Source organism: Gekko japonicus, unplaced genomic scaffold (genome assembly GCF_001447785.1).
Source record: "Gekko japonicus isolate JY-2015 unplaced genomic scaffold, Gekko_japonicus_V1.1 scaffold427, whole genome shotgun sequence".
Classification (NCBI taxonomy): domain Eukaryota; kingdom Metazoa; phylum Chordata; class Lepidosauria; order Squamata; family Gekkonidae; genus Gekko; species Gekko japonicus.
This window is the reverse complement of record NW_015163101.1, coordinates 137438-158549: the sequence shown is the minus strand read 5'-3', so window position 1 is coordinate 158549 and position 21112 is coordinate 137438. Positions and strand designations below refer to the sequence as shown.

The 21112-nt window shown below is 51.1% G+C and overlaps 1 protein-coding gene across 1 annotated transcript in view; it reads left to right on the top strand.

Annotated features, from left to right (window-relative positions):
* WDR5 (WD repeat domain 5) overlaps positions 1 to 20871 on the top strand; it is a 21439-nt gene extending 568 nt beyond the window's left edge. Inside the window, exons 2-13 of the mRNA XM_015406740.1 lie at positions 1420 to 1528; positions 1834 to 1907; positions 2614 to 2703; positions 4493 to 4582; positions 5283 to 5366; positions 11323 to 11378; positions 12370 to 12416; positions 12531 to 12606; positions 16513 to 16546; positions 16942 to 17016; positions 18022 to 18109; positions 19928 to 20871. Of these exons, the coding sequence (XP_015262226.1) occupies positions 1420 to 1528; positions 1834 to 1907; positions 2614 to 2703; positions 4493 to 4582; positions 5283 to 5366; positions 11323 to 11378; positions 12370 to 12416; positions 12531 to 12606; positions 16513 to 16546; positions 16942 to 17016; positions 18022 to 18109; positions 19928 to 20028 (924 nt within the window). The 3' untranslated portion in view covers positions 20029 to 20871. The remainder of the gene's footprint in view (positions 1 to 1419; positions 1529 to 1833; positions 1908 to 2613; positions 2704 to 4492; positions 4583 to 5282; positions 5367 to 11322; positions 11379 to 12369; positions 12417 to 12530; positions 12607 to 16512; positions 16547 to 16941; positions 17017 to 18021; positions 18110 to 19927) is intronic.
* Positions 20872 to 21112: the final 241 nt, after the last annotated feature.

Sequence of the window (21112 nt, the reverse complement as noted above, 5' to 3'; positions counted from 1 at the left end):
CTCAGCACCAACCTGTTACACCTCCCCATAGCTGGCACTGTGTGTGTTCAGTTTCCTTCCTAATAACAATAGTGGTACAGTGGTTTTCATGATTAATCCAAACGCTGAATTTGCCTTTGGACAGGGAGCTCGCTTTTGCATTTCTGTCCAGGTTTTCTCCCAGGGAGTTCAGGTCGGCAAACATCGCTTGACCCTCTTCCATTTTATTCTCACAGTAGCCCTGTGAGGTAGGTTAGGCTGAAAGTGAGTGACTGGGTCAAGATCATCAAATGAGCGAGTAGAAATCTGAACCCAGGTCTTCTCCTAATCCACACTCAGACCAGAAGAACGTTGTGCCTCAGGCTTTATACCTCAGACTCCCAAGATCTTTCCAGGGAGGAGGGGGATACCTTCCATTTAGAACTCATGTATTAATATGCGAAGCTGATGTGTTCTGAATAAATTGTGCCTTACATCATGCTTAAATTGAATCTCCGTATAGTGCTTAGTTTGGAAAGACAGAGAGGGGCTCACAACTGAGTGGTAGGGCATCTGCTTTGCACGCAGAAGGTCCCAGGTTCAATCCCTGCTGTCTCCAGGTTAAAGGATCAGGCGGACTGGAGGCTGCTAGGGGTGTGCATTCAGATCTACCCAAGCTGAAAATATACCTGGAAAACATCTTATCGGTCTTTTAGGGTATATTTTGGCTTCCCAAATGCATCTGGGTTTTCTTTGGGGGGGGGGGGGAATCCTGGATGTATTTGTGAATTTCAGGTAGATCTGAAAACAGCCCAGCTGCTTGTCGGGCAGGCTTATGCAGTTCCTTTAAACTTCAAAGGTCCTGCAGGAGTCAGCCCGAGGATCAGCCGGGGTGGGTGGGAGCTGAGAGCTCCCTGCCACCTTGGCTGTGGCTGGCTTCTCTCACAGCCTGGTTTAAACCGGACTGCAAGAGAAGCCAGCCCAAGATCTGCTGGGTCAGTGGGGAGCTGAGAGCTCCCTGCCAGCGCAGCTCTGCGCTGCCTTCTCCTGCCACCCGCAGGACCACAGGATCGGCTGTGCCCATGGGGATCCCATCAGTCCCTGCCAGCGTAGCTCTGCGCTGCCTTCTCAGGAGAGGGCAGCCCAGCTAGGATTGGCTGTGCCTGTGGGGAGCCGATCGCCCCCCACCCACACAGCTCCATAAACTACCAGACAGTGACCCAAGGTTACTGTACGTCTGCCCAATCTGACCTGCCAAGCCAGAAGCGGTCTTGTGCTATGGCCCTCCAAAGGCCTGGCACACTTCCTGTTTGTGCTGCTTTCCTGGGACTGCTGAAACGGGGTGTGTTTTGTGAAGTCCTTGACAGGCCTGTGTACGTGGCTGGTGAGCAGCCCTGGGCTTGGTGTCTCCAGCTGTGAAGCGTTTATTGTCATTCTGAAAGCTGGCTTTTCTTTCCTCAGCCTGCCCCTGTAAAACCAAACTACGCCTTGAAGTTCACATTGGCAGGACACACAAAAGCTGTCTCATCGGTAAAGTTCAGCCCCAATGGGGAGTGGCTGGCCAGTTCTTGTAAGTACCTCTTGTGATGGGGCCCACACCTTTCCCCACCACTAACATGCCTTCCGTGCCTTCTTTCAGGGCTGTTGTGCCCTTGATAAGACACTAAAACTCTCAGCTGAGGGAAGCTAAATTGCACGTCCTGTATAATATATGTAAACTTCAACACACAGAACTTCTGATTTTCATACATTTACATTTAAAAATATTTTGCAAATCTTTTCTGGTTCCCCTTTCTGTTGAGAGGGGTGAGGAGAGACTTTTGGTGTGTAACGTTCATCTTTTTATGGATGGTGTTTCTGTGTTTTTTTTTAAAGCTGCTGATAAGCTTATTAAAATTTGGGGAGCTTATGATGGCAAATTTGAGAAAACAATATCTGGCCACAAACTGGTAAGTGCTGATCTGCTGACTTCAGGAATTGCCCGGGGTGGGGTGGGGGAGCAAGTGAGGGGCTGCTGAATGGCAGGTCTGCTCTGCTGCTGGCCGGGAAGGAATCCTTGGTAGCCTTTGGGGTCAAGGCTGTTGCACATTTGGCTTTGGAATAGTGTGTCCTTTCTTCCCCCTGCCTTGCCAGTCTTTTATGCAAATTGGAAGCATGAAAGTGAAATGGGTCTGCTTGCCATCTTTTTGAAGGGAAATGTGAACAGAACTGGGAGCCCAGCAACACATTTGTGCAGTGTAAGGTGGTATAGTTCTTGAGCTGTCTGATTCAGGTGGGGGTTGTTATATTTTGGAATGCCTCCTGCCATGTAGTTTGATCCTTGTTGTAAAGCAGAAAGTTTTAGTGTATGTCTTGTATCTTTCCAAGTGGAGGAGCTTTTAATCTGGGTGAGCATTAAAAATATTATTTATTCTGCCCATCCGTCCAGAATTAGAGGGGCTGTGGCTTAGTGGTAGAGCTCTGCCTGAGACCTTGGAGAGCCACGGCCAGTCTGAGTTGACAGTACTGACTTTGAGGGACCAAGAAGGTCTGATTCAGTATAAGGCCGTTTGATCTGTTCATTCTGCCACTTTATTCTGGATAATATTCACATGATTTATACATGAGATACTCACAAATTTACATTTTAACAAATTAAACTTTTCTCTGTTACAGGGAATCTCCGATGTTGCTTGGTCATCAGATTCCAACCTCCTCGTCTCTGCGTCTGATGACAAAACTCTAAAAATCTGGGATGTGAGCTCGGTAAGAGGCCTGAAGATGCACTTCTTCCCCTGTCTTCTGCCTCCACTTGTTGGACAGTTGCTACAGTTACATACCAATAGTGTTAAATGCCCTGTTACCTAGTCTAGCTAAGGCTACTTGTGATCCTGAGCTGGGCTTCAGTACAAACCCTTTTACCTTGACAGGGTCTTTAACTGAGATTATTTCCCCCAGTTCCACAGGAGTAGCTGTGTTATTCCATTGTAGGAAAATGAGATAGTCTTCAAGGTGCCTCTGGACTTCTGACATTTATTCCAGCATAACAAGTAAAGAAGTAAGGTCTGACTCATGAAAGCTCAAGCTGGAATAAGTGTTGCTAAACCTTCCAGGGGCCATTGGACTTTTGTTTTCTCCCCAGCCTTGAGCCTCCTCTTGAAGTTAAGGATAGATCAAAAATTCCAATGACATTCCACTCCCGTCCCTTTCCTTCCTTTAATATCCTGCTTATTTAAAATACCTGCTGAAGTGTTCAAGGCAGTCTATGCATAACAGAAATATTAAGCTAATTTTAATTCTTTCTTGAAAGTGTCTGGTTTGGAAGTTAAGTTTCTCAAAGATTGTTGTCAGATGTAAGCATCAGGATATCAAAGCAAGCATGTCTAATTTTGGTCACACACTTTCCCTGTAGCAGTAGAAAAGAGCAAGAGTCCAGTAGCATCTTATAAAGTAACACTATTTGTGGCAGGGTATGCCACAAATTTTGAGCAGTGACTCACAGAAAGCTCATACCCTACTGCCACAAACTTCGTTGGTCGTCCATGATTCATTCCACTAGATGGTGTTGTGACTGCTTAAGACAGCAGAGTCGGAGCTCTCTTTAGTTGCTGGATTTTGAGTTTTTTTCTCTCATTTTTTTCTTCTTTCCTTTTTGAAATAAAGTGTAGTTGCTGTGTCAGTCTGCTGCAGTGGATATTCTGGTGGAGGGGAAGAGGGTCTTCAGCTGATAATGAGAGTAGAATTCTTCCCATGAAACTTTGCTCCCCAGCCTTTAGCCTGTTAAGAGTTATACATGCTTTTTTTTTTTTTTAACCTTGGCAACTTGTTTAACGTGACTGCCATTCAAGTTTAAGGAGTTGTGAGGGATTTCTTTTGGCAGGATTACAGTGCATGTAAATTTGTGACTGAAGTTCCCGGTGGAAAGGCCTGGAATAACTAATGCTGTTCTTGTTTACCCGAAGAACATCATGGTCCAAGTAATCTAGGCTTCTGCCTTCATTATCAGTAAGTCAGATGCTCGTGGAAGTTCACAGGCAGCATCTTCCCATGTTCGACCCCAGCACTTGGTACTTGCCTCTGAACATGGAAGTCCCCTTTAAAAGTCGTGGCCCATAGCCATTGATACATCCTGTCTTCCATTCCATCTTGTAAGCTAGCATCCATCACCATACTGTGGCCCATAGCCATTGATACATCCTGTCTGCCATTCCTTTTTAAAATCTTGTAAGCTAGCATCCATCACCATAACCTATGGCAGAGAGTTCCATAATTATGCCTTGTGTGAAATACTTCCTTTTGTTCTGCCCCAGCTGCCAGTCAGCTTTGCGGAGTGACCCTGAGTAATATGAGAGTGAGGAAAAGGTCTTGTCCCTGCAGGCTTGTGAGAGGAGTAAGTGTGCTGATGTTGCAGATGGGTTGCTGGTGCTGAGAAAATCCACACACACGAAAGCAAATGGCAGAGTTTAGGGTTGCATCTACACCCCAGTCCAATATGCGTGCTTCAGCTTCTGGGGAGGTCCTATACATGACACTCTCTTTCGCTCATCTATTTCAGGGCAAATGCTTGAAGACGCTGAAGGGGCACAGCAACTATGTCTTCTGCTGCAATTTCAACCCCCAGTCGAACCTCATTGTCTCGGGCTCGGTAAGCATGGAGGGGAGAGGAGGTTCAGCGCTCTGGCCTCTTCGTGTAGAGGGAGCAGGCAGGGCAGCCTCCGCCTGCCCTTCCTCTGGGCATGCGTGGTGCCGCAGGGCCGCAAGAGGGGGGCTGCTCCAGGTGGCACACCTGCGGGTAGAAAGGCAGGCTTATAAATATTTTCAGTAAATAATGTGGAGAGCTTTATAGTTGCTGTCAGGGAGGAAGCAAGTGAGCGACGGCTCCAGGCAGGGCATAAAAGACTGTTGCAGCATTGCAGACTGGAGTGGAGAGTAGGCTGAGAAGCTGGGGTGTGGGCAGGGCAGGAACAGGCGGTGTCTGCGAAGGAGAGGCTGCAGCCTCCAGGGCAAGGGTTGGCGGGGGGGGGGGGAGCAGAGCAGGAGAGCTGGGCTTGGGTGAGGGCAAGGAGCGGGAATAATGTAGAGAGAGGCCACCCACCTCTGGGTGATGGAATGACCGTGCCCTGGGGTGGGGTGGGGAAAGGGAGCGAACGGAGGGAAGGCTTGGGGAGAGGATGGGGGCTCGAGCTCTTGATTTCCTGCCTCGGGAAGAAGCGGGGAGTGGAGCAGCCTTTCCGAGGCCTGGAGCAAAGCAGCCTCTGGAGTAGCTCACTGCTGAGAAACGGGCTGCTGACAGCGGGGCTGGAGGGAAACGGCGTCTTCTGAATTCCTCTCTGCTCCTCCTGCAGTTTGACGAAAGCGTGAGGATATGGGACGTGAAGACAGGGAAGTGCCTCAAAACACTGCCAGCGCATTCTGACCCCGTTTCAGCTGTAAGTTCTTGGGGATGGTTTGGGCGGCCGTCTCTTCTCTCCCAGTAAGCGTGCCGGCCTGCTGCTCCGCCACTTCCTGGGATTTGAAGCTGGGCAAAACTGAGAGGTGGCTTATTCGTATGTTGAGCACTGAGATTTCACAGACCTGGTTCGCCTGGTAGATTTGAAATCCGAATCCCACGGTACCTGTTCTATGTGCTGGCCTGTAGGAGTGTGCCGCATGGGTGGGCGTGCTGGCAGTCTGGGACGCAGACTTGTGTGGAGGAGAGCCACCACCACCCGCAGACTCTGAGACTGCTGAGCTGGAGCCAGCCACTTGGGCGTTTTTCCTCAACAGCACATGGGACAAATATAACAAAACGAGTGATGATATTTTTGAATATTTTAGTTGTAGATGTAAAATGTATCTTATGGACACAAAGGAAAAAGACCACTTCAGCCAGGTCAGCATGAGAAATGTCTCGTAGAGGAAGAGCCAGAGTCATGTCCTGTAGCACCTCGAAGACTCAGAAAATGTCCCGGGCATCAGCCTTTGAGAGTCAGAACTCCCTTCGTCGAATGCCTGTAGCTTAGAATAGTGGGTTGCGTAGCTAATTCAGTCACTCTTTGCCTTCGTCTTCCTGTTTCTTCACAGACTTGAGGAGAGAGAGAGAGAGAAGCTTTCATGCTGGCTTGGTTCCCAGCCAGTCTGTCAAGTGAGCACGGATTGGTCAAAGGAGGCGAGTGCTCTGTATGCTTGCTTGCTGCAGAAGAAGCCACTGCTCTTGAAAACTGGGCCATCTTTTCCGTAGTCTCTGAACCCATGTCCTTCAGTGACCACTTCCCAGTCCCTTAGTGTGATTTCTGTCAGAACCTCCTTGGCAAGCAGGGATTTCTGGAACAGTTTGCCATTTACCCTGAAACGGACGTAGTACCTCCCTTTTCTCCCCAATGGGGACCCAAAATAGCTTACAACACAGTTGTCAAACCTACAGCCTGCAGGCCAGAACCAGCCCGCTCTCTTCTCTCCTCCCCACCGCCTCCCTGCCTGCACAGACCTTTCTGAGCTGGAGCTGCCTCTTAGCGCAGGGAGTAGAGGGCAGGGCCGCCAAACTTCCCAGTTTGCTCATTCCTCTCTGCCTCCCAGAAGAAGAAGAGATTTGGATTTCTACCCTGCCCCTCACTACCCAAAGGAGTCTCAGAGCGGCTTACAATCTCCTTTCCCTTCCCCTCCCTGCAACAGATGCCCTGTGAGGTAGGTGGGGCTGAGAGAGCTCTTCCCAGAATTCTCCTTGAGAGAACTCCTCTGACAGAACTGTGGCTTGCCCAAGGTTTTCCAGCAGCTCCAAGTGGAGGAGTGGGGAATCAAACCTGGTTCTTTCAGATTAGAGTCCATGCACTTAACCACTACACTGATTAAGTGCAGCAGACTCTAATCTGGAGAACCGAGTTTGATTCCCCACTCCTTGACATGCAGCCAGCTGGTTGACTTTGGGTCAGTCACAGTTCTCTCAGAACTGTTCTCTCGAGCAGTTCTCTTAGAGCTCTCTCAGCCCCACCTGCTTCACAGGGTGTCTGTTGTGGGGGGAGGAAGGGAAGGAGATTGTAAGCCACTCTGAGTGAAGGGCAGGGTATAAATCCAACTCCTCCTCCCTCTCATCCTCCTCTTCTCTTTCTCCTCCTTAAAAAATTGCAGTGTCAAATCCCAGTATTTCCCCACCTTTCCATTTTAGGCAGGCATCTGGGGGTGGGAGGGACCAGCCACAGTTAAAATATAGAGTTCTACAAACTCAAGGAACTCCAGTTTTGCCGAGAAATATTAGTTTTTACACACACACACATCCTCCTAATGTGGGGCTCCAATGGAATAACAGAACAAGTGCTGAAGAGGACAACCAAAATGATTATCTCAAGCCACCCTGTAAAACACCCTGAGAACCTGGAGAGCCACTCCCACTCCGAGGTGGTGGCTGGGTCCTAGTCTGACACTCTGACTACTACTGGCCACTCTTCCTCACCAGTTAATATTTGTGATCACGGTCAGGCCTTGGCAGGATAGTTGTCTCAAATTATATATTTAGAAGTTATCATCTTAATTCCATGATAGTTTTTGAGCTTTAACACAAGTTGAGACTGTATAGACTTAATTGTTACAAAAAATATATAAAATATTTAAATTTTTTAATTTTTAAGCAGTGGCTTGTTATTGACACTGCATCACCAGGAGAGTGTTTTTTGCCCAGCGCAGGCACATGTACCATCCAAATCCATGAGTAGGGTGGGACTTATAATTATTATTGGGCTCTGGGGGGTGGGAGGGATTGAGGGAAACGGTGAGGCTGTTATTTTACTTACATTAATTTTGATAAATTTGTTATTACTGTGTGGGAGTGTGATGTGTTGTGCACTTGGATTTGGCGTCTGGGGGAGGCCAGATGGAGTTGGGAATTCCAGTGATTGGGGTGTGTGGGAGGTATGTCGGTGGGACAAGGTACCGACCTTCGTCCTATCATAAGAACATAAGAGACGCCAATGTTGGATCAGGCCAAAGGCCCAACCAGTCCAACACTCTGTGTCACACAGTGGCCAGAAATACCAGTGCCATCAGGAGGTCCACCAGTGGGGCCAGTACTCTAGAAGCACTCCCACTGTTCCCCCCCCCCAAGCACCAAGAAGACCGAGCATCACTTGCCCCAGAGTCCCTATCTATACCTTGTGGCTAATAGCCACTGATGGACCTCTGCTCCATATGCTTATCTAATTCCCTTTTGAAGCCGTCCATGCTTGTAGCCGCCACCACTTCCTGTGGCAGTGAATTCCACTCTTTGGGTGACATGTTGGCTAGGAAATTAAACCTTTCTCTGACACTGATGCTGTACAATGCCAGGTCCATCAATAATAAGCCCGCTATTCTGCATAGCTACTTTACAGTCCATAAGGCAGACCCTGGTCTGCATGACCAAGACCTGGGTGAGCGAAGGTGAAACGGTCGCTTTGAAAGAACTCACCCCCCCCCCCAGGTTTTCCATCTTCCATCAGTCCCAGACAAAAGGTCGGGGGGGGGGGGTTGATAGTCATTCGAGAGTATTTCTCCTTCAGACCACTCCCCGCCTTTGAGATCTGCATTGATTGTGTAGGTCTGGCATGGGGAACCGAGGAGACTGTGGCTATCTGGCTGGTGTACCGATAAGCCTAGCGCGCCAGCAGATAACCTGTTGGAAGCTGTATCAGGCTGGGCCTTGGAGTTCCTCAGACTAATAGTTCTGGGGGATTTCAGTGTTCATGCTGATGCTGATGCTTCCTCACAGGCCATGGACCTCGAGTCTTCCATGGCAGCATTGGGAGTCCCCCCGAGTTGTATCAGGTCCCGCACATCAAGTGGGCCAAAAGCTGGATCTGATCTTCGGGGTGGGGACAGATGTGGACATGGATGCCATTGATGCAGTGCCACGGCCGGACCGCTTTGTCTTGAGTGTCCCAGCCCCTCCCTGCTCAGGCAGCGAGCTGACTTCTGCTCGCCTGCAGAGACTGATGGATCCAGTTGGCTTCCGGAACACTCTGTGGGATTTGATGCCCCCAGGCGACTTGTTAGGTGTGCTGGAGCCACCGAACCCCCCCCCCCCCCCCCGGCACCATCTTTGCTCCCGTACCAAATTGGCTCCTTGATATAACGTGGAGCTCAGGAGGATGAAACAGGAACTTAAACACCTAGAGCGAGTTTGGGAACGGACTCGTGACGAAGCTACAAGAACATCTAATAGGACGTTTACGAAATCCTATGAGGTGGCAGTGAAGGCAGCAAAGAAAAAATGCGGCTTCTGTTGCAGCCGCTAGCTCTCACCTGGCTCAACTGTTTAGCGTAATTAGATCATTAACCTCCCTTTCAGAGGGAACCAAAAAAACCCTAGAAATTTGGGGATTAGCTAGTAGGCTTTCGCGAACTATTTTGCGGATAAACTCTTATTGCTCCACCAGGAACTGCCTGCAAATGTTGATACAGTATATGAACTAGAGGCCCGTTGGCCGTCTTTGGATTTAGAATTAGATCAATTCAGCCTGCTCTCCCAAGACGAGGTTGACAGAATTCTGGGTGATGCTAAGCCCACCGCTTGCCTCCTAGACCCATGTCGATCGTGGCTGGTGAAAGCCAGCCGAGATGAAATTCAGGTCCCCCTTGGGGGAGTCTCTGAACTCAGGGATCTTCCCAGGGGCCTTGAAGGAAGCGGTGGTGAGGTCACTCTTCAAGAAGCCATCCTTGGATCTTACTGACCCATCCAACTACAGCCCAATTTTGAATCTTTCATTCCTGGACAAAGAGCAGCAGCTGAACAGCTCCATTTACTTCTGGATGATGCCTCAGTTCTTGATCCCTTTCAATCCGGCTTTTGCCCTGGCTATGGGACAGAGATGGCTTTGGTTGCCCACGCAGATGACCTCCGTAGACACCTGGATCGGGGCGGGTCAGTGCTGCTGTTCTTGCTTGACCTGACAGCAGCATTTGATACAGTCGATTATGACCTAATGACCCACCACCTCGCCAATGTGGGGATTCATGGGACAGCCTTAAAATGGTTTGTCTCGTTTCTCCACAGTCGGGGACAGAGGGTAGCACTTGGGGAGAAGGTTTCAGCGCCGCCACCCTTTGGTGAGCAGTGTCCCCCTTGGAGCAATCTGCATGCGCCCTCTTGCCTAACTGATATGGAGGTTTGGGCTGGGTTGTCACCAGTACCCTGATGACACCCAGCTGTATCTGTTGATGGACAGCCGGGCGAATTCTGCCCCAGATAATCTAGCTAGGGGTCTAGAGGCTGTGGTTGGTTGGTTGATTGAAGCAGAGCCGGCTGAAACTAAATCCGGCAGAGATGGAGGTCCTGTGGCTGAGCCAAAGTGAGCCTAGACTGGGACGCCAACTTCCAGCCCTTGGCGGTGAGCCCTTGACACCAAGGCCTCTCGTGAAGCGCTTAGGAGTGATTCCGGATGCCTTCCTTTCAATGGAGGCCCAGATCCAAATGTTGCCACACTGGCTCCCTTCCTGTCTCTCCTCAACTTAGCCATGGTGATCCAAGCAGCGGTCACCTCTAGGCTAGATTACTATAGCTCGCTCTGCGCAGGGCCACCCTTGAGACTGGCCCAGAAACTTCAACCGGTCCAGAATGTGGCAGCGTATGTTTTTACGAGCACTTCAGCTAGAGCTCCGCCAGCTGCACTGTCTCCAAGTTGAATGCCCGATCAAATTCAGAGTCTTGGTCTTAACCTTCAAAGCCCGACATGGTCTGGGGCCAGCATATCTTCGGGACTGTCTCCCCTGGTACAACCCCCAGAGAGCGTTGTGCTCTGTGCATAACAGCCTCCTGGTGGTCCCTGGCCCCCAAAATATGTGTCTTGCTTCAGCCTGGGCCGCAGCCTTTTCAGCTCTGGCCCCGGCCTGGTGGAATGCCTCACCAGATGAGATCTGGGATCTGTGGAATCTGGTTCCGTTCTGCAGGGCCCGTAAAACTGAACTGTCCCACCAGGCATACGGTCGACACCGCAAAGTGAAGTTCCATCAGATTTGGCCTCCCCTGGCCTCCCCCCCCCCCCCCCCCCCTCTTCATTGCATTGGGTGCCAACCTTAGAAACTACACCGCATGCATAGCGTCATCTGGATAAATTACGTGCTTTAATGCCTAACAGCACCATCTGATCTTAGCTTAGATTGCTATAATGTTAATTTGTTTTAATAATTATATTGTTTTAACTTGTACCCCACCCTGAGCCTTGCATGTGCAGGGAAGGGCAGGCTAGAAATCCAGTAATAAAATAAAATAAAATGCGTTTTTGCCCAGCAAAGCCATGTCTAAATCAGGCCTTGGTCTGGGGCATGAGGCCAGAGCCGAGCACCCTGGCTGGCATCAGACACCCAAGAAATAAAGCAGCGGGGCCCCTCCCCAGGAAGGCGGGTTCTTCGTGGGTATGAAATCTCTCTTCTTCCCTTCAGGTACATTTTAACCGCGATGGTTCTTTGATCGTGTCCAGCAGCTATGATGGCCTCTGGTAAGTGGGGGTGGGTGGGGGTGGCGACTAAATGGCCTTTTGGCTGTGGGGGTGGGTTGCAGTGAGCCCGGCCTGCCACTTCCTCCCTGTTGAGGGCAGGAAAGGAAGGCTGGTCCAGCTGTTGTGTGTGGACCTCACAGCTGAGAAGTGGTTGACAAGCATCCTGGCTCCCCAAAGTGTCTCCTCTGCCTCCCCCAGATCGTGGTGGGGATGACTGTGACAAAGGAGGTTTTGAAGGAGGCAGCCAGTCTGGCCAGTGGTGGGTGGTGTCCTGCTTTAGTGGCCCACCTCTTCCCCTTGGCTTTCAAAAGAGTGGCTGTGGTGAGATTGCTGTAAAGGAAGCAACGCCACCATCTCTTTTCCAGGGTGAGGTTGAGAGATGGGTGCGCGTGTTAAAAATAGAGATGGACCACTCCTGAATCATCTGAAATGAACACGGTTCCTTTTCTGTGCTTCCCATGAACTTCAGTTGATTCACAACTCTTGTTTCTAGTATATCTGTGTCCATCTCTTAAGTGCCTCCTCGGAAAGCAAGCTCTGTCTGCTTCCCCCCCCACCCCCCATCATCCCAGCCCATGAGTGTGTGATAGACACCTGCTTTGTCATCTTCATAGTCTGTTCCATTACTTGGACTGTTCACGGTCTTGCCTGCAAAAAAAGGGGTGTAGCTCAGCAGTAGAGCGCCTGCTTTGCTTGCAGAAGATCCCAGTTCAATCCCTGACAGCCTCTCCAGTTAAAAGGGGGATTGTGTAGTCTGGCAGAGAAAGCGTTTCTGCCTGAAACCTTGGAGGTCTGCCACTGAGAATACATGAAGCTAGCTGCGCTGGAAAAAAAGGTGGATTCATCTGCTGGAAGATACGGCAACATCTGCTGGAGGATACTGCAAGATTTCTTCCGTGTTGGGTCCCCAAGCGTCCCTCCAGAAGCTTTTTTAAAAAATAGATTATTTTGCAATTTCTAATGGCGTCTCTCCTTTTTTTTAACCTTGCAGTCGGATCTGGGATACAGCTTCTGGCCAGTGTTTGAAAACGTTGATTGGTGAGTCATCTATGTTCAATTTTGTGTGATGTGTTCTACCCAAAAAAATCTGACATCAAAACCTAATTAGCCATAATATGTATAACAAGACTCTCTCTCTCTCTCGCATTACAGATGATGACAATCCTCCTGTGTCTTTTGTAAAATTCTCTCCAAATGGCAAATACATTCTAGCAGCAACTCTGGACAAGTAGGTGTCAAATCTGCCAAATTGTTTTGAGAAATTATAAGAGGGTTGGGCAAATCTGAGGGCACTTAACCTAACCATGTAGTGAGGTGGTTCTTCCTCTTCGAGAGGCAGCTTCCTCCTTGATCACCAGATGTTGGGGGGCAAATGGGCGTGGCTGTCCCTTCTGTGCTTTCCCCAAAGGAAGCAGAATGGCGGATCGGTCCCTCAGGGGCCCTCTTTTCCTGCACTTTAACAATGGCCAGGATCCCAGCAACCACAGTCCTGCACACAGAAGCACGTATAAGCAGCAGCCTCCCATGCTGTGTGCCTTGAGGGGGATTTCAGAGCGGTTTGTGACACTGTTGTGAAGGTAGGGCCAGTCCCAAGACAGTTCCTGCTGTCCCAAGATAACACGATCTGTGTCTCCAGCCCGTTGACTCCAAGATAGATCAGCCTTAGCTTTGACTCCAGGATCAGTTGTCTTGCGCATTAGTGTGCTTGGTCAGATTCTGCTGGGCAGAAGGACTTCTGGTGATAAACACCTGCTATTTGTGGTGCTGCAGAAGGTGTCCTGCATTTGGCTGGGCTGAGTCCTTTCCTAAAATGTGCGCTTGGTTCCTCTAGCAGCAGCAGTGACTGGATTGCTCCTTTCCTGACATGCTCACTGACAACACATGAGATGTAGGTGACTTCCTCCTTCTGTATAGTTTGCATGATAACTTTTTTATTTCATTAGGCTTTTATACTGCACTCCCCTCAAGCAGTCTCAAGGTGGTGCACAACCAGTTCATATAAATACATACAAAATACATTTCAACAATCTAAAAATCTCTCTATATAATAATTCTCTGTTGGTGGTGGCACGCTGCTGAACATTCCACACGGCGCTCATGGTCTTTGGCTCCGTGATCTGTCACTCAGAAGCTGTCCCTATCCACTGGCTGTGTTGCCTGAGTCTCGCCTCCAACATTCTAAACAGTTTGCTGTTCCTCTCCCTCCCCATAGCCAGTCAGAACACAGAGGTTATTTGCATAAGTGGCCTCATTGGCCTTTGCCTCTAACATTCTAAACAGTTTGCTTGTTGCTGTTCTGAGGTAAAATGTGTTTTGAGGTACCCTTAGTGCCTCTTGGGAGAAACCGTTGTTGCCAATCTCCAGGTGAGGGCTGAAGATTACTCAGAATTACAACTGCTTTCCAGATGGCAGAGATCAGTTCTCCTGGAGAAAATGGTGGACTCTGTGTCCTTATATCCTGCTGTGATGGCCCCTGTATGGCCGCCAATATGACGTAGCAGTCAGGGCATCAGAGCATGGTAGAGGCTGCAGGGGGGTGGAAAGCTGAAGAGTGAGTGGGAAATAAAGGAAGGTTGATGATTGGCTGGGAAGGAGTTAGGGTTGCCAACTCCAGGTGGGAAATTCCTGGAGATTTGAGGGATGGAGCCTGGAGAGGGTGAGGTTTCAGGAGGGGTGGGACCTCAGACAGGTACAATGCCATAGACTCCACCTTCCAAACAAGCCATTCCCTCATGGGGAACCATTGTTGCCAATCTCCAGGTGGGGGCTGGAGATCACTCAGAATTACAACTGCTCTCCAGGAGAGAGGGGGGAGGAGATGGAAAGCTGAAGTCAGAGGGGCAGATAAAGGTAGGTTGATGGTTTGCTGCGAAGGAGATAGGGTTGCCAACTTCAGGTTGGAAAATTCCTGGGGTTTGATGGGTGGAGCCTGGAGAGGGTGGGGTTTGAGGAGGTGTGGGACCTCAGACAGGTACAATGCCATAGACTCCACTCTCCAAACCAGCCATTCCCTCATGGGGAACCATTGTTGCCAATCTCCAGGTGAGGACTGGAGATCACTCAAAATTACAACTGTTCTTCAGGTAGCAGAGATCGGTTCCTCTGGAAAAAATGGTGGACTTGGTGTCATACCCTGCTGAGGTCACCACAGCAGATTGACACTGAGTGCCCAAGGCTAGGGCACTCTCCCAGAGCCTCTTTCTAGAGCTTGTTGTATTTATTTCCACAATGAGCCTTATTCCTAGTAATATCATAAAACCCAACATCATGCAGTGCCGTAATACAATTTTGGTCCCTCAGTTTACTTCAGCAGTGGGGTGGGGGGAGAGCAATTAGTGAACCAGCTAGCTGTTAAAACTGATTAAACCTGTTAAAAACTGTTGCTGTCCGCAGCCATATGCTTGGTAGAACATCTCTGCCTTGCGAGCCCTGCAGACAAAGGGCCTTCACCAGTCCTGGACAAACCGGGGGGGGGGGGGGGGGGAGGTGCTTCAGGACAACTGTTTCGTCCTCCTTGGCCCAGGTCTCGCTCACGCACACCAGGTCCACTTCATGCTCTGCAAAATAGTTCTGCAGAGTTAGCTCCAAATCAGTTCACCTGTCTGCAGAGCTGAAGTGAGAACTCTGTTGTTAAAATGTCCAGTCCTTTGACTAATTTAGAGAATCGTAAACATCAGCGGTCAGGAGATCTCTTATTCAGTGCTCCCTGCCTGGCACCATCTTAGCCTTAAAGGTGGGTGGGTCTGGATTTTCTTTGATCCCCTTTGGAAGCATGCGGTCTGCCCTCTCAGAGGTAACACTTTCTCTAAGGCAAAGTAACTTTTCTGCATAAGAGTAGCTGGGCGAGATTTTAAAAAGCTGTCCCAATTGTCAGGGTTGCAAAACACCTGGGCTGAGATGGCTTGAAAGTTGGCTTGGCCCCTGATGTTACCAACTGGGCATACCTCTGTAGTCTGTCCTTCCTTCCATCCATTCATAGTTGGGACAGGATCTCTTTAAACCTGGAGTCCAGCTCAGTAAGCCGTAAAATAGCAGTCAGAGTTGTTGTGGGTCATCTGCACAGAGGACAGGGGAGATCGCGAGTGAATTATCTGAGCACAGACTCCCTCCCATCCAGAGGCTGCTGGGAAGCGCACAAGTAGGGTCTGTAAGCCACCGTGTGCCTCTACTATGGTTTGTTACCAGTGTGTATTGTTCAGGATATATTGCCTCTGTACATGGAGGCTCTGTTCAGTTGTCATATTTAACGGCCATCACTAGGCTTCTCCTCCAAGAATTTGTGAGTTCCCCATGGCCATCTAAGTCAGTGGATGTTGCCACATCATAGTGCAGCAAATTTCATGAAGTACTGAAGCCCACCAGTGAGAACACGCTTCCTGCCCTTACTGGCTTTCTTGGTGGGTCTCTGCCCTTCTGGCAAGAGTCTGGTGGCCCTTCATTGACTCAGTGACCCAGGAGGGCCAGTAGGATTAGTCTTACTTAAAGGAAGGGGTGGGAGAGGAAGAGATGAAGGGCTCAGGAGGAGCAGTTTGCAAGGAGGGAGGTGGGTGTCTTTTATCGCTCCAGTTTGATTCCTTTCTCCAAGGAGCTCAGGGTGTTGGATGTCTCTTCCCCTCCTCTGCTTCATCCTCCCTGCAGCCCGGAGCTCAGAGAGGGCAAGTGGCCCAAAGCTTCAGGGCAGCCCTGACTTAGATGCCCCGGGCAAACCCGATCTCATCAGATCTCAGAAGCTAAGCAGGGTCGTCCCTGGCAAGTTCTTGGATGGGAGACCTCCTTGGAATACCAGTAGTTGGGAGGTGGGGGCAGGCCTCCAGGCCCCCAAAACAAAAAAACCCACTTCAGGGCAAAGGTGGGATTTGAACCCTGGTTTCTAAGCTCCCAGGCCAGCGCCGTCTGTGCCACAGTCAGCTATTGCGGGGGTGGGGGACAGAGAAGGGGGTGGCGTGAAGATGGAAGCGTCTGGAGAAGCAGAACGGCCGCAGCACCGATTCCGGAGTGGGAGAGCCGACCGGTCTCTTCCGGCTGCAGTGACTCCGAGGGGTGAGTGGGGAGGGGCTCTGGGGGACGTCCCTCTTCTTCCATGCCAGCCTTGCTAAGCCCGCGTCTCTCTCTCTCTCGCTTTCCTCCCCGTCAGCACTCTCAAGCTCTGGGACTACAGCAAAGGAAAGGTGAGTGCCCATCGTTGTTCCTCCAAGGGATTGACCCTCTCAGGAAGGAAGGGAGGAGGCCTGGTTAGTTTTGAACTTGAACGTTGAGTGTCCCTCGGAGAGCTTTGCTTTCCTTGTTCCCTCACCTGCCGCACAAGCGAAACCCCTCCCCCCCCACATCTCTCCGTTTAGGAAGGGCTGCAACAGACGTGACGCCTGCCATCGGCCACCTTAAATGTGGCTGCCGTTGCAAAGGGGGGGTTAATTTGTCAGCAACGTGGACTCTTTGGTTGTCTGAGGCCAAAGTGACCCAGGTGTCTGGGGGGGGGGATGCCTGACCAGACAGGTACGCCTGGGGACTTGTGATTTTCCACCCTGATGCCCCTTGTGTGCAACTTTGCGATTTTGCCTTTCAGTGCCTCAAGACGTACACTGGCCACAAGAATGAGAAATACTGCATATTTGCCAACTTCTCTGTGACTGGCGGAAAGGTGAGACGTGCCGTCCCGAGAGCCAGGGTTGCCCAGTCCTTGCTGGGTGGGCCGATGGGCAGTAGCTTGGTGGTTCTCTGTACTACTCCAGAAATGGATGGTCCTGCTGAGTCCACTAAGCCAGTGGACACCGGGAGTTCTTTTTGCATCCCGGGTTCCACCGCTCGCTGGGGTTCTGGCGCCACGACCGGACAGAGGGTGCGCGGTGTTGACCAGCCTTGAGCAGCCTTCTCGCCTTGTTGGCTCCCAGGATGGGGCAGCATCAGGCAGGTTGTGGCCGCCTCACGCCTGGACTCTTCAGAAGGCGGCTCTGTTGCCCCCTTTGCTGTGGACGGGTGAACCCACTGGCTGGTTCTGAAGAGTTGGGGGTGGCGGCCGGGCTTCGAGGTTGGGGAGGGGGCACTGGCTCTGCCGATCTGTAGCCCGGCTTGTTTTTTCTTGGTCTGCTGCTCAGTCATGCCCTCTCTCCAGAACTACCCTTCCTTGGGGCTAGTGTGCCCGTCCCTCCTCGACATTTTTGTGGACACGCTGAGAGGAGGAGGAGCAGCAGCGGGGGGGGGGGGGTGTGGCAAAACGGACTCCTCCCTGATCCCAGCCCGGGGCTCGTTCCTTGTGGCTCCGGGCTTCCGGCCCTTTTCCTTTGCTGCCCGGATGCTGGGGGAGGTCGTGGGTTGCAGCTCAGGGTGGGGGAGGGTTCTGGAAAGGTTGAGGGCCTGCCTAAGCAAAAATCTGGAAATGAAGAATGTGCTTTGAGACCAGAGCACAGAAGCCCCCCACCTCTAAACGCAGGCTTCCGTAACCTTTTCCTGATACTTTACCCCCACATACACGCACCCCACCCCAAAGATTAAGCTGCCTGGAAGAGTGACCCGAAGGTGCTCCACAAGAGGCGTGGAAGGCCTCTTTCCTCAAGGCGTCGTGCGCCATGACGCAAGGGGGCCTGGGAGACCCTGGGCGGGCAGGGCGAGTGGGCTTCTAACTGTGTGACTCTGCTTTGCCATTCAGTGGATCGTGTCTGGGTCAGAGGACAACCTGGTTTACATCTGGAACCTCCAAACGAAAGAGATTGTACAGAAGCTGCAAGGACACACAGGTGGGGGGAGCCCTTGGTTCTTCAGGCCACCTTCTTCAGCTGCTGCTGGGCTGCCAGACAGTGAGCTTGGGGCAGTCCTGGGTGGTGAAGGGACCGTCGAAGGTTGTTCCCTGCTGCACATAGATGCAGGGCCTCTTCCTCTGTTGCAGGTTCTGGGGGATTCGGGAGCAACACAGTTGAGTTCTGTGCAGCCCTGTAGCCAGAAACCTTTTGGTGGGGGGTGGGGCTTCCCTTTCCCCCCCCCCCCCCCCCATGCAGCAGTGGGGAGAGGCTGGGGAAGGAAAGGGAAACCGCCCTGCTGCCTCTGGTCAGTTTCACTCCCCCCATCAGTTGTTAGGTTTAGAGGTAAGGGGCATGGTGCGCTGGGGGGTGGCTGGCATCCTCCCGGGGTGGTGCAGCGGGGGGGGGGGCTCATGCGTGGTGGGGCTCTGCCCCCAAATGCCCCACCCCAGCTGTGAGCCTGGTCCCGTGGTGGCTTGCCAGCTGGCCAGTGTGATCCTCCAGCCCACCCAGCTCCTGCCACTGAGAGTGGAGCTGCTCTCCAGTACCTCCGCAGGGCCATCCATGCTGCCGGCCTGGTTTCTGAAGCAGCAGGTTCAGTGGTCACAGCTCTTTGCCACTTAGATTTTTCTGCATCTGTCCATCAGGCTAAGAGGCCTTTCCCAGCCCTACTTCTTCGGACCCTTCATCGCGAAAGATGCTAGGCTTGGAACATGTACTTACAGCAATTTAAGGAAAACTTTACAATCTCATAAAAGACTTCACAATTATTAGCTATTCAATGCACAAAACACAACTGATACCCATTGGACAGTCCAGCGAGTGGGTTGACTGCAGCTCATCATCTGTTGTTTGCCTCAAGCCTCAAGGACTGGATTTACCTGCTCTGCGGACGTTGAGGATTTGTGCTTTTCAGTCTCTCTTGGAATTGTGAAGTCCTCTGGGATTGTAAAGTTTCCTTTAAATCCTTAGCCTATCTGTGTGTCAATTGTGTCTTATGCATTGAATAACGAATAGTATATTTAATAATAAGAATAGTCCAAGAGCTGGGACACGTTGGAGCTTTATTTGATGTTAAGCCATGAAGGTTTTGAACACGTGGCACACCACCGGTGCCCCTTCCCGTAAGGAACATGTGGCTGTGCTTATGCTGAGAGTTTGATCCTGTAGAGCTGCCTGCCTGCAGCGCCCCGTGGGCCCCGTGGGCTCTCTGGCCGTGGCTCTCCCGTGGTTGGCCCGGGCAGTGGTCTTCCCAGCCCGGCAGTCCTGACGGCGGGAGCTGCCTGGGACCGGACCTGGGACCCTCCGCGCACAAGGGACAGGGGCTCTGCCACTGAGCTGTAGCAGGGCATCCCGTGACTTGCGCTCTTGCTGATGGGAGTTCATGCCACAACCAAGTTTGATGTTTCTGTGCGTCATGACTCAGTGAGGCAAATGGGAAACGCTGGGCCCGGCTAGGGCCAGGGGCTGATGATCTGCCTGGTTTGTTTGTCCTTTAATCCGGCTCTTCCTCTAAGGAGCTTAGAGCCGTGCTCAGGGTTCTCTCTTCCCCGTGATCTCCCCCTCGCAAAGTGTGATATGGGTGGATGGCCCGGGGTCACCCAGTCAGCTTGGATTTGAACCTGGTCCAGCACTCTTACCTGCCGGTGCCTCTCGCTGCTCAGGTGCGTAAGGCTGGCGAGCAGGTGAGGAAGGTGACACGGGTAGGCCTGGGAAGGGGGCTGGGCACTGGAACTGTGGCTCTGAACGGCCCCAGTTTGTGGCCGGCGGGGATGCCCTGCAAGCAGGTGACGGGTGCTGCTCTCCCTTTCCCTGCAGACGTTGTGATCTCGACAGCCTGCCACCCGACAGAGAACATCATCGCCTCGGCAGCCCTAGAAAACGACAAAACAATTAAACTTTGGAAGAGTGACTGTTAAGCGCTTTCGACATCACTTGAGAGACTGTTGGGGGGAGTGTGGAAATGGGGGGGGGCATATTTTGTGTTTGTGTTTTTTAAAAAAAGAAAGCCACATGAGAACATTTCAACCGCATTTGGCAAGGAACCTGAAGCAACCCTCAAGAGTTTGCTTTTCACCTTGGCCCAAAGAGGACAGGCCCTCATCAGAGTTGGTGAAGTGGGATTCGGGGGAGGAGGGCCTGTCTTCTCGGTGGTCTGGCCCCTGCCATGGGGGGGTGGGGTGTCTCCCTTCCATGGTGTGTCTCCCTTGCCCTGGGAGCCCCCGGAGTTTAACGGCTCAGAGAAAGGGGGCTGCCCCTCTGCTTGTTCCTCACCACTGGCACATCATGAACTTAGAAAGAACCCCGACCGCTCTGTTTTTTTCTTTACAGAAAGGTAGGCCTTGGTCCATCTCATTTTAGATTAGGGGAGTTTATATGAGTTAAGATGCCTCATACTTTAAAAAAGAGAGAGAGACATACCTTTAACATGACCCAACGAGAGTGCTTTGTGGTCTGGCCGTTGCTTTTCCTCTCCGGCTCCCCCCCTGCCCCCGGGACTGGTGCTCAAGCCCTGCTGTGCACTGCTCCCCTGTCCTTGTGTGCGCCGCTAGATGCTGTCGCGAGTCCTTCCGGATTCTCCTGCTTTCATTGTTCAGACACCCACAGCCCTTGCTTGTAGGTATTGTACCTTTTTTTTACTTTTTAAACTCATTCTGGCAAATTTCAGAAAACCTGTACAGTTACTTCAGTGTAAAAAAAAAAGCAAAACCCGAAGGTTTTTTTATCTTGAAAACTTCATTGTAAAGACTTGTATTTGCTAATGGTATGGCTGTATCTTTTGCGCCACTCGTATTCCTCTCCCTCCTCCCCCCCCCCCTTGGTATCTTACACATCAGTGCTGGTTACCGTGTGCCATAATAAAAGGTGGGATTTTATGTGGATGGCCAGAAGAAGAGTGGAGTGAAATCTTGTGTCTTGGCTTATCCCCCACCCACCATTCCCAGAGCTCATGGAAGATGAAGATACATTTATTTGAAAAATGAAAAACATTCTTGGTTAAAC